A 17,277-nucleotide genomic window follows, 5' to 3' on the forward strand; every position below is an offset into this window, starting at 1 on the left:
GCCAACTTTCATTGCTGAGGTAAAGTTTAAATCAAATCACTCTACTTGCCACCTAGATTCTGCCCCTACTCTGCTAATCAGTTTGTCTGCACGCCTTATCTGCTCTAATTTCTCACTTTATAAACTGTAGTTTCCACACCTGTGTTGTTCCAAATGAATTAAAAACTGCTGTTATTTAAAAACCTGGTTTAGACCCGTTGCGGCTAAAGTTCTATCACCCAGTCTTGAATCTTCCATTTATGGCTAAGACCTTAGAAAAAGTTGTTGCTGCTCAACTCAATGATTATTTAAAACTTGCATAACCAGCTTGAACCTTTTCAATCTGGATTCAGAACCCTACACAGCATTGAAACTGCTTTATTAGAGGTACCCAAAGACTTATGACTGTAGACTCAGGGATGGCCGCAATTCTCTCTCTCCTTGACTTAAGTGCAACATTTGCTACAGTGAACCATAATATCTCACTGTCCCAACTTTCAGCTACTGGTATCTCTGGTGCTGCTCTTGCTTGGTTCACATCATACCCGAGTGATCATCAGTATTATGTATACATTAGGGAATATAAATCTGCCACTGCTTCAGTCATAGAAGGCGTCCCTCAAGGGTCTGTTCTAGGTCCAATTCTCTTTACTATCTACATGCTCCCATTAGGTGAAATTATCCATCGATATGGTCTCAGCTCCCACTGCTATTCCAATGACACAGAACTGTATGTAAGTGTTGGTCAAACTGCATCATCATCACCAGCTTCACTGACTGATTGATTTAATGAAATCAAACACTAGATGACAGCGAACTTTTTACGACCGAACCCTGATAAAACATAAATCCTACTGGTTGGTACTAAATCTTTCCTCTCTACCTTTTGTGGGCTAAAAAATTATGCCGACGGGATCCTGGTGGAATCCACAGCATCGGTCCGTAATTTGGGTGTCATCTTCAATCAGCTTCTTACCTTCCAACCACACATCAGCTCAATAGTACACACAGCACTTTTCCATCTCCATAACGTTGCTTGTCTGCACTCTTTACACAATGTGAAAGATACTGAAACAAACACTAATTCATGCTTCCATCACGGCCTCCCCATTAAATATATCAATGGATTAGGGTACTTTCAGAATTCTGCTGCTCGCTTGCGTACACACACTAAAGAATCTGCTCACATCACTGTATGAAAAGCACCATATAAATAAAACTTATCATTATTATTGTTAGGTGTAAAACTTGTGTCTGGTGATGACTGGGGGGTCAACGGCAGGCATCCAGAAGTCTACAGGTCTGTCACTCAAGTGCCAGTACAGGATAAACAGACCAGCAGATCTGCTAAAACCCTGAAACTCTGGGAAAAGCCACCATCCACAAACCGACGTGCTGGTATCAGCTCGAGAGCCGGAGAGGGTCAATTAATCCGAGGTGGATGAGGGAAGTTTTGGCAAGCTTGCGACAGAGACAGTTGGTAAACCATCATAAAACCAGCGTCGTCATTTGTTTAAGGACATCTCTTGTCCACGCAGTGAGGGCTGGGGGGGCATGCTGGGGGGGGGGGGGCATGCTGGGGGGGGGGCATGCTGGGAAGCTGCCTCCCATGAAGTGCTGTAATGAAATTCCCACCCGTTCACCCAGCCCTGGCACTGGTTTCTGCGTCCACAAACACGGCCCCCAGCAACGGACAGGAGACCTACAGGGGGGGCTGGCAGTTTACACAGACTGGGGGGCCCATGCATGCCGTTGCCACAGAGCTGGGGTGGACAGAGAGCAGTGTGCTGGGAACAGGTGAAGTCGACTGGACTTTCCCCCCACCCTAACCCAGCATGAACCCCCCCCCACGGGAATGTGAACAGGGAAACGGAGCAGATGTCTGACGGGTTAGGGTGCTACCCTAAATCATTTTTCTCATCCAGTGGGATGGTTAAAAGTTTAGACCTGAAGAATAGACTAGTTGCTGTATCCTCGTGAACTTGGGGGGGGGGGGGGGGGGGAGCCAAGAATTTAAGCCAAGAAACGCTGGCAGTTTGGGTCCGATTATTCAGACTTAAGTGCTAAATGTTAAACCAGCAGCTGTGCAAACAGTCCGCAAAGCCCAGACACCCACACACACACACCCACACACACACACACCCACACACACACACACACACACACCCTAGAGGAGGACCCACCCCTCCCAAAAACACAAACACACAGATGGTAAACGGGAGACGGGCAGCAGTCAATCCTCAGATTCCCTGGTGCCTTACAGACTATCAGGGTCAAAGGCAACCGGGTGGATGGGAGTTGACCCCATGATATCAAGTTCTACAGGTATCAAGGAGGGGGGGTCAACACACGCCTGTCGAAAGGCGCACAGATGCAAACGCGATGACTTTCAGCATCAAGCTGACTCCAGGCAACCACGCAGATGACGTTTCTCCGGAATGTTCCGTCAGGGTGCTCGGGTTTCCAGTCACTTATACAATTCTATTAGCAATTAGCCCCCCCAACCGCAGACTCAAGAGCGAATTGCAGGCTCCAGTAATCTTTATACCACCTCTAACAGGTGAGTAATGAGCTGGGAGGCTGCTTCCAGAGAGACGAGATGAAGAACACGCATGTAAAATCGGGTCAGGAACCAGGCACAGAACCAAATCCATGGGCAGTACGTCTGTGACCCATTTCCCAGTGGGAGCCCTTTACTGGCTCCAGTGCGATATGAGCTCATAATAACAGATCCACACTGGCTCTGCCCTCCACCTGACTCTCCAATGGGAGAACAGCAGAAGGCAGGCCATTCATGCTCTCCTGTAGGTGTCCCTATTCACCCTAAACTGATTAGCTAACGGCATCTAACCTGCCCCAATCATTAACATAAAGCTACCATAGATGTGGTCAACAACAAGCCAGTGTCATGGAAACACAAACACACACAGACAGGTCAGGGGCATGTACAACTACACGTTTCTAACCCCCCCAGGCTCCCCCAAGGCCGAGCTCCTCTAAAGAGAAGGGGAACCATAAAGTCACAGACTCTCCCGATAGGTCGTTCCATGTTACCATGACTACCAGCTGACCAAAGAGAGTAGCCGAAGAACTGACCAGTGCCGGCATGAGGAGGTCAGCCAGGTAGACGAAGGCGGCACCGAGGGTGAATCCCACAGCGACGGGGACGAAGGCGAAGGCGCCGTATTTCCCCGAGTCCTCGGCCATGTCGATGGCGGGGGCCAGCAGTGACCAGTAGGAGGCGGCCAACATCACCTGTGGAGCACAGAGGCAAGCGGAGTCAGCATGGATGCGATGACACCGCTATGCACCACAGTCTCACGTGGCAGGAAGAGCAGTGGAATGAGTATCCCTCAGTGGCGGAAAAACGAGACTAAACCCCCCCACAAACAGGCTCTTTATTTTTACTCAGTTGATGCTTTTATCCAAAATAACATACTTCTTTTAAGAGAAAGCAGAGAAAGCAGAAATACTGGAGCATTTGAGGATTAAGGACCTTGCTTAGGAAGCCAACGGAAAAATCACTCTGGCGAATGTGGGTTTTGAACTCATAACCTTCTGACCACAGACACAGCATCCAAACTTGCTGAGCCACACACAAGAACCCTCACCATCTTCTGAGGTTATTGCCATCCGTGATGCATCATTCACAAACATTCACTGAGCCCCGGCATTCTTACTCCAGGGATATATTTTATTGTACATGTACTGTAAGTTTTGACTGTTTCAGACTTATATAGAGCTTTGAGACTTTTGTCAGTCAAAAGTGATTTATAAATAAAGTTTTACTTACTTCACTTACTTCCTGAAGATGACTTCCCAGGTACAGGAAGACATAAACGCATGTGTATCAAGTGAAAATTCAAATCTCCATTGCCATTACGAGTTGCAATACTAACAGCATGGACTGCAATAATGTAAGTTACAGTTAAGACAAGTTTAACAAGGGGGCTGGAATAAGATCAATAATTAATAAAGTATCTGTGTTGGCGTACTATTGAGGGACACAGACTCACATGGGAGAAAGATGGATCGGTTGTAATTCACCGGGAAACAAACATCACTGAGTCTTGTCGATTAAGCAGTTACCTAGAGTGAGCGGCACACCTTACAGATATATTTTACAAATATATTTCACAGGTTCCAGCCACTGGGTTGTGGAAGCAAAATTGGACATTGGTAGCCTGGGAGGGGGGGCATATTGCGCCTGTTATGTCTTAGGCCTTAGGCAAGAAGAGATTGTTTTGAATCATGTTTGACCTCGCTTCGTGATAGTCCCGCAGAACCTGAAGAAAGATCGGACCTTGGAGAGGCGGACAGCGGAGCAAAGGGTGGAGAAACCACCTGCAACTGGTGCACGAGTTATAGCTTTATAAAAGAGTTGCATCAGACAATATATAGCATGTTACGCGGTAGTGCAAATGTATCAGAAATCATGTTAATTATACTAATCAAATGTTAACCATGTATTCGCAGTGATTCAATGCCAATACGTCAATGTGTTAATCATCAATCAGTGGAACTCCCAAACACTGTGATTCAATGTCATATAATCAATATCTATATACATATCTCAAATAGAGTCTAGAAGCCGAGACAGATTCCGGTAAACTGAGCTAGATGGGTGGATTTTACCTTGTTGCCGAGGTGAACCAATAAAGCAGGAGAATTGTGTTTGTTATACGTTTGAGCTCGGTTTGTTGGTGTTTGGTGACCAATCAGGATTTAGACGTCCTTATAGGGAACTGGGGGTTATGGTTACTCCCCAAACTGAGAGGTCCAGACTTTTATTCTAAGTGACTCTCTGTGTTGTGTTGCTTTATAATTTTTCTACCACAGGGTAAGCTGGGTATTCTAATGAAAAATCATCACAATAACTTTCATTGGCTTAATTATGCTTTCATTGGCTTAATTAACTTTGGTGCTCAATACCATTAGCTTCTTTATGGCTAAGGAACTCTGGGTACTCAATTCCATTGGCCGATTCATGTTAGGTGGGCTTAACCAAATATAAAAGGAGCAGAGGTGGGGGGGGGGGGGGGCTGGGTTCTCCTCTCTCTGCCTGCTCTCTTGTTTTTGGGAGCCTAAAAAGAGGCCTCTGGGCTTCGTAGTCCCTCCAAGCATCCGAGTGCCATGGAGTCCCGAGCTAACTGCAAATGCACACACAAATTAGATTATAATAAAGCGTGAATGCATATTTAAACGGTGCAATTTCCATACTAATCACCTTGTCCACCGAATAATGAATCAAAGCAACTCAATAACGACCATGACAAGAACAATAATGTGCAGAGCGGCACACGGCAAGGAAGCAGACACAGGTGAGCGTCTAAAGGGGACATGCTGACCACGACCGTTAATAAGGCATCCTGCTTCAAATCAAGACCAAAAAGCTTTCTACTTATTTACCGAAGTACTGGAACAGACTTTCTGAAAGCCAAACTGGCTAATTATCATCTATCAAAGATATTAATTGGAAGTGCGTGTCTACAGCGCGCCCGACAGAATTAAGAGCTCAGTGGGATTCTCTTGGTTTCCATCCCTGAAGTGTTCAAATTTAATGAGAAACATGACTTACAAATACACTGAAGAAGCAGTAGAGCCGGATATAAGACCTATTCTGCCTTAGATACGTGGCCTGGTGCACAGCCAGAGGGAATCAGGTGGTTGGGAACCTTTAACCCCATAGCCTGGTTTCCAAGGCGAATCGTGCGAGAGCCAAGCTGGGTCACCCGTCCACAGATCTACAGGGGGCTGCTCCAGTATCAGCTATCATCAACCAAGTCTCATTCGGTATCGGGCAAAGTAAGGTCATTTTAAATTCTTTTTTCATAGTGAGCTGTGGAAAAATTAAAAAAGAAAAAAAAAAACTCAAATTTTTTCACCGTTTCAAAGACCGTCGAGCAGTACGAGTGTGTATTTATAAAACAGATGATGAAAAACAAACTGGCTTTTGTAAGCCTTTCTCCCAGTAAAACCGATAAAATAAACATTTTAACGTCACCAAGGCGACACCAGGCTCAGCAAAAATTAACTGCTGCAGAAATAAAAACACACTGCCGTCCCCCTGAGGATCATGCGGCAGTTTTATGGGGGGGGGGGGGGGGGGGGGTGCCTCGAATAACAGGTTTGACGTGTTGCGCAAACTGACCAGTCATGATTTCCCAACCTTAACCCAACTGCCACCCTTTACAAACATGTGATGTAAAGGACAGACCAGACACCCTTATCAGCTCAGCACCAGCAAGGCATGCTGGGATTTGCCCAACTGGACTTCCAGCGGGAGTAAGAAGCGCTACACGTCTACGCGTGCCATCACCTTCGCCTGTTCCCAATCACGATGGCGGCCGTTTCGCCAATCAAACGAGGAGAGCTGAATCAAAGACGAAAAGGCATGAGGCTGCTCAGAGATGCGACAATGTTTCAGACAATCATAACCAACAAACGAAACAAACGAAACAAACAGGCATTCGCTAATCTGTTGCTAGCCTTAGATTATGGCACAGGTGCTTGTGTGTAGAAGGAAAACACAAGGCACCAAGGCACCAATAACCCAACACTAGGAGTTCTCAATACCCCTCTAACAATATCTAACAGCATTGTTCTTGTGTCAACTTTGTGCCCTTTCTGGGTAAGACTGACCACCCCTGGAATACATGTGCCAATGCACCTGTTGCACATTGCCAATAGAGATCATGAATCTTGTGAAACTGTTTCAAATACGAGTCCTGTTCTTGTACAAGCGAGAAATGGTTCACAAATCTGACGCTAGACACCCAGGAATACTTTAAGGTGAGGTGCGGATGCAAGCGGCACATGGTGTCTTACCCCTGCAGCGAATCCCAGGCTCCCATCCAGGATGCGTCTCTGAAAGCAGAAGGAAGGAGGAGGGTGGAGACAGGGAGAGAGATGATGAAAAAGCAAAAACGCCAAGCAACCAAGCGATCCCACACCCTGTATAGACAAGGTGGTTCTGTTTGCTGGGCGGAGATCAGGCTTTATTCGCTCAGCTGGTACCACAGCAACAACAGGTAAACTTTTTGGTGAAGACGTCGAGCCAAGGGACAGACAGCCCAGCTGAGTGGACTCATGGTAAAGGGCATCATGCCAACGCCAACAGAGCAGAGGGGGGGGGATCGACCGCTCCGAGGATTTCATTTTAGGAAGGATACTGGAATAACCGCAGCAGAAGGTGACGGTAATGAGCACAGCCACTTCACCCGAGTCTTAGGCTGTTTTTCCACTGCGCCAGGTACTCTTTCGATACTTTCTCTTTTCCTCTGACTTCAAGTACCAGTACTAAAACTTCCAGTACCTGAAGTACCAAACTGGCTGGGGTACTTCTTTGGTACTTTGGGTAACACTTGCAAATGTTGTCTTTGTCAATTGCTTATGCAAACAGCCTGCCTCTAAACACACTATAACTGCCATACAAACTCAGAAAACAATGATAAACAAAGCAAATAAATAATAATAATAATAATGGATGTATGGACAGAGGAAGAGATCAAAGGTTAAATTGTGAGCTGGTTGGAAGAAAACATGATGCCATACCAGGCAATGAAAGGTATTTTGTATAATATACCAGGGCTGTGCAGTATTGGAAAAATCCAAATATCATGATAAATATATCATGTAATAAATATTGGGATATTTATATAACAAAAAGTTCAAAATAAGTTAATTTCTCACAAACCGGTCTAGCAGTGATATAAACAGCAAGGATGAGAATGATTGTGATTGTCTCGGAGAAGGCATGCAGAGCTCACGCAAGAACAGCAGACCTTAAATTGATTTTTTTTAACATTATACTAGATAATCTTCAAAAGGAACAATCGTTAAAATTGCAAAGCCTGCTAAATTTCGTTTTCCTATGACAGACTAAAAATGTTTCAGTCAAATAAACCCCCACGCTACAATGTCTGTACAGTATGAAGGTACGAAAATGTCTGATCTCGACCTAGATAACTGCTGCGGTTCTTGTGATGCAAGACCTGCACATGCAGTGTTGGTATTACGCCACCCAGCCTGCCAATATTTAATATCAGCCATTTTTCACATTCAGTACACAATACCCCACCTCGCCGTTGTAATGACATTCGGCACCAGAACCAGTTTTTATTCCAGTGGAAAACCAACACAAAAATAGTACCATAATGTTAGTACTTTTCTGAAGCACCAAAACGATACCTACAATGGAAAAGTGCCCTTACTGCTGAAATCCCATACGCTGGATCCACTTGCCCCTCCGAGCCCCAGCACACATCACCAGACCACAAAGCTGCTCTGTTTCCAGAACCTCGTACAGCCCAAAATCCAGTTTATTCTCTTGGGTGTAGAGATGCCAGGAATGCAGGGGACATACTCCCCATGAGCCTGGAAAGGAGGCCAAGCAGGGGTGTGTCCCCGAGGCCTGGAGGAGGAAGCCCCTGGCTATGAGGGATGAGGGTGGACATTAAAAAGATGGACGTGGCCTGGAACCACATGGAAGGCAAAGCTCAGGGCAGAAAGGCCTGCAGAGCACTTTCTGGCTGCTACAGAACGTGTACGAAGCTTAAGGGGTAGCCTACTGTTCCGTCAGCTGGAACCTAAAAGGTTCTCTGTTGTTCTCTTTCAACCCATGTGCATTAAGCACACCTCCCCTCCTGTATCCGCATAAAGTCGTTGTCCCCCCACCCCTACGGCAGGTGGTTTAGTCCGGCGACCCAGTGGGACAATCAGATTAAAGCTAAAGTTAGCCGGCCCAGGCGGCCTTGTGCCGCTGATTAAATGCAGGCGTTTATTTCAAGAAGCGACGTTTAGCTGATTAGCAGCCCTCCAGGCGCACCTGTAAGCACTCAGGAATGCAAATGAAGCACTACGCTAAAAGACCAGCACACGCGCATCGATTCAACAGCGAGCCCCAACAGCCACACGGCACTGCCAATAGCGGTTTGGCTTCAGCTAAAGGGAAACAGCAGTCAACAACAGGAAGAGGGGTAAGCCAATCAGGAAGCATGCGATAGTCCCGCCCACTGTGGATTTCAGCAGTATCCTCACCCATATCTGGTTGCCCATTTCAGCCATAATGTCTGTGTCACCAAACTCCATGTCACATGGCAACTGAGCATCTGAACTTGTGATCATAAGGACACCCGGTAATCCTTCCCAACCTGAGTAAATACATGGTTAAATAAGGTCAAATTCTGCCTGCCAAGCAAGCAAATACTCTAATCCTGCCTATTTACAGATTGGTACCATTTGGAAGAGACTGTTTAAGGTGTTCAGAAACACCAGAGGCCACCCGGATAGGTCAGCTTGAAAAGACAGTTTGCTGTTCTACAGGCAATCATACAAGTATTCAGTGAGGGTGTGATTTGGTCTCTGACGACTGGCTGCAAACCAGGTGAGGCCTGTAAGCACCTTTGGTCCAGAGCAACTCAGATCCTAACGTTTTGGTTCTTTGCTTCTAAGCCACCACTCATTTATTTTTCCTCTGGTACCATCCACAAGCTGCCTTAGGCAAATCTGCAGGAAGTAACAGAATATAGAATACAGGAGCAACTAGACTAGCCTGAATTTACAATTAGGGAGCATTTATTTAATGACTATACACACCACCTCCGTGACTGAATCGGATTTTTGTTTATTTATTGCTGAGGCACAAAAACACAGTACACACCCAGACCGGCAACCCCAGACACAGTACACAGACCCAGACCGGCAACCCCAGACACAGTACACAGACCCAGACCGGCAACCCCAGACACAGCACACAGACCCAGACCGGCAACCCCAGACACAGCACACAGACCCAGACCGGCAACCTCAGACACAGTACACAGCCCCAGACCGGCACCCTCAGACACAAAACACAGACAGGCAACCTCAGGTACAGTACACAGAAACAGACAGGACCGATGGACTTGCGATCACAGACGTACGTACTTGTCCCGTGGAAAAAACGAACACAAGGGCTGCGCCGGCGGCCGTCACCCCCCAGGTGAAGAAGGTGCCCAGCAGGGCCTGCGTCACCGGGCTGTAGCCTGGTATCATGGGACCGGCTTGGGCAGGGTGTGCTAAAGGTTTGCCCGAGGTCCTACCCTGCCTCAGTACGGGAGTGATCTCTTAAAAACAAATGACAGAAGCAACAGGTTGGCACACCATGGCGCTCTATCGGGACTGAAACTTTTAGGAAAAGCAGCTGACGTGCATAACGGATATGTCTGGCTGTGTAATGAAAGCCTGGAAAACATCCGATCAAGAGTAATAAAAATAAAGTACCTCGTCTTTATTCCTAGAGGCACCTCTTTTCTACGGAAAGCATGTTTAATTTACTGATCATTTTTAAAATTCATTTTAAAAACGTTTCCACAAAAATGACACACATATGTACATATTAATACTGTCATTCTTGCCAAAATGTTCAAATATATTAACTGAAACCTACACAGGTAAAGACTAATAATAATTTAGCTAGGATTTATGGTTACTTTTGATCCGTTTTAGAAAATAAAAATGTGCCATTTTAACATGATTACCATCGAACTAAATCGCAATTAATATTGCAAAGTAGATAACAAGTTAACTTCTCAAAACTTAATTCATTTCACCCAAGAAATTCACCTACCGTGTCCGTTCTGGGAGCAAATGAAATTGCACTTTATTTACTTCCTGCTTTTCTGTACACGTGTCTCTGAGTCTCCCGATGTCCCGCCTATCCATGGCGTCCATTGGTCAGTTCAACCTTCGGCGCGGAGCTCGCGTGTATTTTCTGAAATCCCATAGGTGGAAAGATCTATCAATTCTGGCCGTCCCATGATCACGTCATGCAGCAAGAGTATTGAAGCCCATTAATCTGCCGCTTGTCCTGACGCTTCTGTGAAAGTCAAGGCGCCGGTGGTTGTTGTCTTAGGGTCTGTGGTCAAATAAGATGCAAACTTTCGTGAATATAGTTAATTTGCTTGCAGATAAATTGTGTGCATTGTAAAAAAACGCAACATAATGGTATCTAACCTTTCTTCTAATATCACACCCTTCGGGCATTTCCTTAAGTGTATTATATTGAAGTGCCCTGCTAGTATGAGGATAATGAGGATCTGGTTCTCACTCTTTCCTCACGTATTCGCCATTGAATGTGAAATTAACAACAGTTATTAAACCCCATTGGGCTAGCCTTTAATTAGAAAATGAACTTTACCTTTATAGAGCCAGATGTCCGTGCGTGGCTGACTGGCTTGTTTAACGTGCTCTTTCTGCGAGGGTCATTTCTGTTGAACTCCTTGTTTCAGGAATCTCATATAGGCCTATAATTTGTTCTTACTTATTAAAACTCCCGATGAAAATGTGCACTATGCGTGCTGTCTTTTCAAAACATCTGTTACAACTCACCCCTAACCCTCTGCTCTCTCTCTCTCTCTCTCTCTCTCTCTCTCTCTCTCTCTCTCTCTCTCTCTATCTATCTATCTATCTCTATCCATCTATCTAAGTATCTATCTTTGTGTCCACTACAGTTCACCTCTTTCCATCTCAAGTTTCCAGTTCCTTTTAAAATAACTAAAACAAAACTCTTCCCATCCTGGAAGGATGCTTAAAGTTCAGTGTGGTGCAGGAGATATCTCTGGTGAAGAGAGCCATTATGATATGTGTGACAGCTTGCAGCATGCTCCATAGGACCAGAGGAGTATTGAGAAATGACTTTGTAACCATGAGATAAAAAAGAAGAGTGTTTATAACGATTGCATTGTCCGGATGAACACTATGAATCAGACACTGTTGGGTCGTCTTCTCAAACAGCATCAGTACTTTGGGACCTCGCTTTGTATTGGGTCTTTAAAGCCGACTAGGATCAACGTTAATAATCACGCTTTTATTGAAAAATGAGAATTCCAGCTTGATTTAGCAGGACAGACGTGAGCAGGTGAGTGTGCTGTTTCACCGGAGGCTAAGAATGGCCTACACACATGTCTTTGAAACAGTACGAGGGTCCAGCGTATCAATCTTTCAATTTTCACTTGAAGGCAAGATGATGATACATTATTTATAAATCTGTAATTTAAATTATAGATACAAGTACGGTACTGTGAAAAGTATTTGGTCTGACTTTCTCCGGGGTTTCACATTCTTGCCATTTTCTTCTGCGTCTAACTGTGGATGATTAAACTTTGAGCCGTCACACAGAATTGTCTTAACTCTGGGCCGTTTGTGGATGAGTGAATTTGAGCTGCTCATTTCAGGTCTTACCACAACATTTGAGTAGGTTGGAGGGTTAGACGTTCACCGGGTCGGTCTGAAAGTACTTCAACTAATCAAATTATGACTTTTTGGTGTGTTTGATCCAGCCCAGGTCCCAGAACCATTTTGCCAGGTGGGCTATGCATCATATATTGGGGGGGTAACAAGAGTAATGCGAGTAATACTGCTATAACAATGTGAAAACCACAACTGACAGAAACTCATTGGTGAAGCAAATGACAAACTGACACCTCAGAAGCAACATGAACCATGAACATCGTAACCTTACTTTGCACAAGTAAGAAGACCACGCGCATATAATACAACTCAGCAGCTGCTAAACAGAAAATAATTTTAAGTTTAAGGCAAAAGTTTTAATCTTAAGCAAGCTGAGAAACCAAACTCTGTCCAAAGAGTTGAAGTCTGGTAGACTTGGGAGTTTTTCCTTGCCACTGTCGCCTATGGCTTACTGACTGGGGGCGTTGGGTGCGGATGCTGTAAAGCGCTTTGAGACGATGTAATGTTGTGATAATGCGCTATACAAAAATAAATTTGTTGTTGTTGTTTTAACTGGTTATGCGAATGGCTCAGCTGTGGAATCTCCGTTGTGTAAAAATTTTCTAAGGTCCATTTTGCCACATTTATTCAGAAAACTGAGTCTCTGCCCACCTCCATGTTAACAGTCAGGTATGCCTGTTTCATTTACTATACAATATTAAACTACTTTTAATATTAGCATAGAAGGAATTAATCTCAGTTCAGCTTTTTATTTATTTTACAAAATATTTATTTATTTTCCTATCTGACAGACCAGGTGCAGCGGGGGGGTCGAGGTCATCTCGGGGCAGGCTAAGTCCATCCATGCCCCCCCCCTAGATGCCATGCCTGGGTTGGGGTCATTACTGCATGGCCCCCACATCAGTTTCGGATTAAGGGTCCTCTAGAACTTTCTTTTGTAGAGCAGGATTTGTTGTTCTTTCGATGAGAAACAAATTCCTATAGTACAATCCCTCTGGCACCATGCTTGACTGTTGGTATGAGATCCTCTGGATTGCGCTGTTGGACCTTTCACCGATTGTCGCAAAGGCAGTTTTGTCCAAAAAGTTCTACTTTAGAACGTGTCCATATTCCAAGACTCTTGAGGATTCCTTTTGGTTTCTGGCAGACTTGAGACCAGCCTTCACGTTCTTCAGTGACTTTGCCTGTCTGTCATGTAATCCATTTTTCCACAGTGTTATTCTAGCGATGAAGATGAGCACTGATCTCACCCAGAACCGCCAGAGAACCCGTGGATGTTGATCTACAGCTGGTCTTGTCAAAGGTGCTCCTGCTAATCCTGAGGAATCTCTCTTCCTGTGTTCGCAGGGCTGGACGTTAAGCTTCTCCCACTCGCCTGAGGCGTGGAATTTATTACTGAACTCGCCAGGTTGGCTAAACTTCCCAAGTTCTGCTGCTGCGTGTTTATAAAGAAAATCTTGTATAAGATCTTAGCAGGACTGTTTACATACACGATGTAGCCTGTAGCCTGTAGCCTGGTCATTTTAACAGATATGACAAAGTAGCATGTTCTTTAAGAACGATGACACCTACTGGTCATGCTTCCATGACCGCGCAGCAAAACAGGAAAGTCCACCGTTGCAATGAGATTTTCATGTAGTTTAATGAATATTTTATGTCACCAGTACAGCTGTATTTTCGATGCTAGTTTATGCATGAGGAGAAGGTGTTTTTTGCTTTACTTAGCTGCGAGTTGCACTCCGCTAGATATTTTGACGGCAGACTTGTTCGGTTTCTTGCTTATTTGGCCGTCTTAATGCAACATTAGCAGGAATAAAATCCAGAAGGTTGAGTCACGACCCTCCTTTTCATCGCCTCGTGTGTCTCCCATGCGCCTGATTTAAAGAGCCCAACATGCATTTTCTTCTTCCTTTTCCATACCGAGAAACAAACATAATATTTCATTATTTCATTATGGCTGCCCCAGCCTGAAGGTCACCAAGACATGCCAACTGACAGGTATTTTAATTACGGGAGCGAATTTTTAGCTTTGCTTACACTCGAGACAGGACATGGAGTCTGCAGCGGATCATTTTGTAGGCGTTTAATACGAAACAAATTGCCTTTAATCATAAAAAATATATATATATATATATATAATAAAAAAATTCTGAACAAAGCAAAGGAATGACTTTTTGTGCCTTTGTCTGCATGTTCTTCCATAGGTGACTCACTTAAGCCAACCGAGACCCAGGAATAGACAATTATTCAAATGATTTTAATCTTGAATGTTAGTTTAACAAAAGACTTGCCAGTGGACAGAACTTTTTTTTTTCCAGCTGGTGATTGAGAGGTAAAAATAAAACACTGACAACTCTGGAAACAACAAGTTTAATTAGGCTTGCCATCGTTTTTTTATTAAGGAGAAACAAGACATCAGCGATTATATAGCAGCTAAAAAGAAAGTGAGACTGATACTGTCAGTTTGGTTACTGTCATAATTACCCGGACTAACTGTCAACAGCCCTCATACATCAGTAACAACCAAGGAGTCACTGCCCACCCTCCCCCGACAAAAGAGGCTACTTAGTGACATGCGCCGGCTGCCTTTTCACATAAAACATCTCTCTTTTGAAGTAGCCGTCTCTCCCGACGCTCTCAGATGAGGCTGCTCAGGAGACCCCCCCCCCCCACACCTCCCCCCCCCCGAGTCAGGGCTCATGAGGAACTTCATCTGGCAAAACAGCCCTGTTTTGGCTGCCATTCTTTTATTGGTGGCCTATTGATACCTGATTCGCTGGCCACTTCCAGCCCTCAGGGAACTCTAAAACGGTAACCCAATCACGCATTCGGCTGACAGAGGCATTTCCAGCTCCCCGGGGCCTGTGAAAACTCCCAGCATGCACAGGGAAGAAGGAACACGTGGACTGGAGCTGAGGTTCGGTCGTGCGCCACCTACAGACATAACGGAGCTGACAGGTTAGTCCTTTAGCCATTAAAGCTGCAGTCCTGCTCTCATCCACCCTTGACATCATTCTGGGCCGGACCAGCTCTTCCCAGGGAGCTCATAAGCCCGTGTTGGGGAGGTAGGAAGCCCAGGAACTGGCCATAACTCCCCCCACACCAGGCCTGACGCTCCTAGGAGAGGCCTGAGAAACGGGGGCCCAAGGAGACCCAAGGTGGTGAGGAAAACTGAGAACCTCCCCTCCCCCTGGGCAAATCGAGGCTGTTTGGCTGTCCTTTGATATTTCAGCCTGGGCTGTGGGTGGTCACTGAGAACGACCCCCCGCTGAACTGGGCGGCGAGGAGGCGGGATAGCCAGCCTGGGGGGGAATGTTTAGTTATGAAGACAAAAGTATTGTAACAGATGTGGCCAACTGCACCTTGGAAACCACAGTGAGGTTGGACCTCAGGAGTCGGTGTGGGTTATCACGGCGACGGTGGGGGCCATGGGGGGGTCGAGGGGGAAAGGCGGGCCGAGCTGGGCACCCAAGAAGTGCTCAGGAAGAGAGAGAGCCCCACCTCACTTTCCTGGGATGGACTGTGTCGTTCACACACGCTTACACAATTCACCAGGATTCAGGCAGATCACATTTTTCCAGATCCGTAGGGTAAATAATTCAAATGAATGCAAAAAGAGTAATTATGAGCTTTCCTGTGTGAACACACAGGATTGTCACCTTGGTCTGTAGTTTAACATTCTCCTCGGCATATTAGGCGGACACTTTAATTCCAGGTGCCTCGGCCATCCGGTGCAACGTTCCCTGCAAGAGGACAGAGGCAGCTTCCATCATGGAGAATTTTCAGAATTCTGGAATCACCACAGGGATGGAGCCGACACCCAGGGGGGCTTATAACGTGGCACTGATCTTGGAGAGCACCGGCTGGTTCCCCTGGGCGGAGGAGGGCCTCAGGATACGGCCACTCGGCGTGCTCATGGCTGTCCTCTACCTGCTGGTGTGCGTACTGGGCTTGGCGGGGAACGGGCTGGTGATGGTGGCCATCCTGAAGCTGGACCACATGAGCACGGCCACTACGGTCTACATCTTTAACCTGGCTCTGGCCGACGGGCTCTTCATGGTGGGCCTGCCCTTCGTCTCCTTCCAGTACCTCCAGGACCGCTGGCCCTTTGGGGACCTGGCGTGCCGCCTGCTGGTCCTCCTCGATGGCATCAACCAGTTCACCAGTGTCTTCTGCCTGACCGTCATGAGCGTCGACCGCTGCCTGGCCGCCGCTGACCCGGTCCGCTTCGGCCCGTGGCGCCATCCCAGGCGGGCCAAGGTGATCAGCCTGCTACTGTGGCCCCTGTCCCTGCTGCCGGTACTCCCCATGGCTCTCCGCTTCTCGGCCGAGGGTGGACAGTGTGGCCCGGACCCCCACGAGACCCCCGGGTCCTGGTGGCTGGTCTTCATCACCTGCGCCTTCGTCCTGGGCTTCGCGCTGCCCTTCAGTATCATTGCGGTGTCGTACATGGTGTTGGCACTCGCTCTGAAGGCCCATGGGGCCCCGGGCCCGGGTGGGCGGCCTCCTGAGAGGCAGGCCACCCGGATGGTGGCGTCGGTGGCAGTAGTGTTCGCCATCTGCTGGCTTCCCTTCTACGCTGTCAACTTCTACACCCTGCAGCACAGCGACACCGGACTGGCCTTCGATGGCATCTTCCGCGCTGCCGTGCTGCTGTCCTACGCGTGGAGCTGCACCAACCCCGTCCTGTACGCCTGCTTCTCCGACACCTTCAGGAGGCATTTCTGCACCCTGCTATGCCGCACCGGGGAACCGTCGACTTGTGACGCCAACACTGAAGCCTTCGACCTGTGCGATGATGCCAGACTGGCCCAGCTCAGTCCCGTGTAGCCAGCCCCTGTGTGAGGAGGCATCTCCAGTTTGTAATACCTGCGATTAAAAATTCAGATAGTTTTACTTTAAATATGTGCCTTTGAAAAACTACGTAAGATAAAAGTCGTAACAGCTACAGCGACCGGCATAAAAATCAGTTTTTGAGCTGTCTAGATAAAGCAGCCCTATTTCGTTTTGCCGCCTGTAATTCGTCTTTCCTTCTCACTTACGCTGCAGCACACGGGCGCCGCACCT

At 46.6% G+C, this 17,277-nt stretch overlaps 2 protein-coding genes across 2 annotated transcripts in view; one reads left to right on the plus strand and one right to left on the minus strand.

Annotated features, from left to right (window-relative positions):
- The window catches only part of LOC125742177 (zinc transporter ZIP11), a 74,035-nt gene extending 63,302 nt beyond the window's left edge, over nt 1-10,733 (minus strand). Inside the window, 4 exon segments of the mRNA XM_049013914.1 lie at nt 3,076-3,234; nt 6,808-6,846; nt 9,907-10,085; nt 10,589-10,733. Coding sequence (XP_048869871.1) covers nt 3,076-3,234; nt 6,808-6,846; nt 9,907-10,014 — 306 coding nt within the window. The 5' untranslated portion in view covers nt 10,015-10,085; nt 10,589-10,733.
- Nucleotides 10,734-15,767: 5,034 nt separating this feature from the next.
- Nucleotides 15,768-17,040, plus strand: LOC125742319 (somatostatin receptor type 5). The gene has a single exon (XM_049014226.1). The coding sequence runs from the start codon at nt 15,982-15,984 to the stop codon at nt 17,038-17,040; it is 1,059 nt and encodes a 352-aa protein (XP_048870183.1). The 5' UTR covers nt 15,768-15,981.
- The last annotated feature ends 237 nt before the right edge of the window (nt 17,041-17,277 follow it).

The sequence above is a fragment of the Brienomyrus brachyistius genome, chromosome 5 (assembly GCF_023856365.1).
Source record: "Brienomyrus brachyistius isolate T26 chromosome 5, BBRACH_0.4, whole genome shotgun sequence".
Taxonomy (NCBI): domain Eukaryota; kingdom Metazoa; phylum Chordata; class Actinopteri; order Osteoglossiformes; family Mormyridae; genus Brienomyrus; species Brienomyrus brachyistius.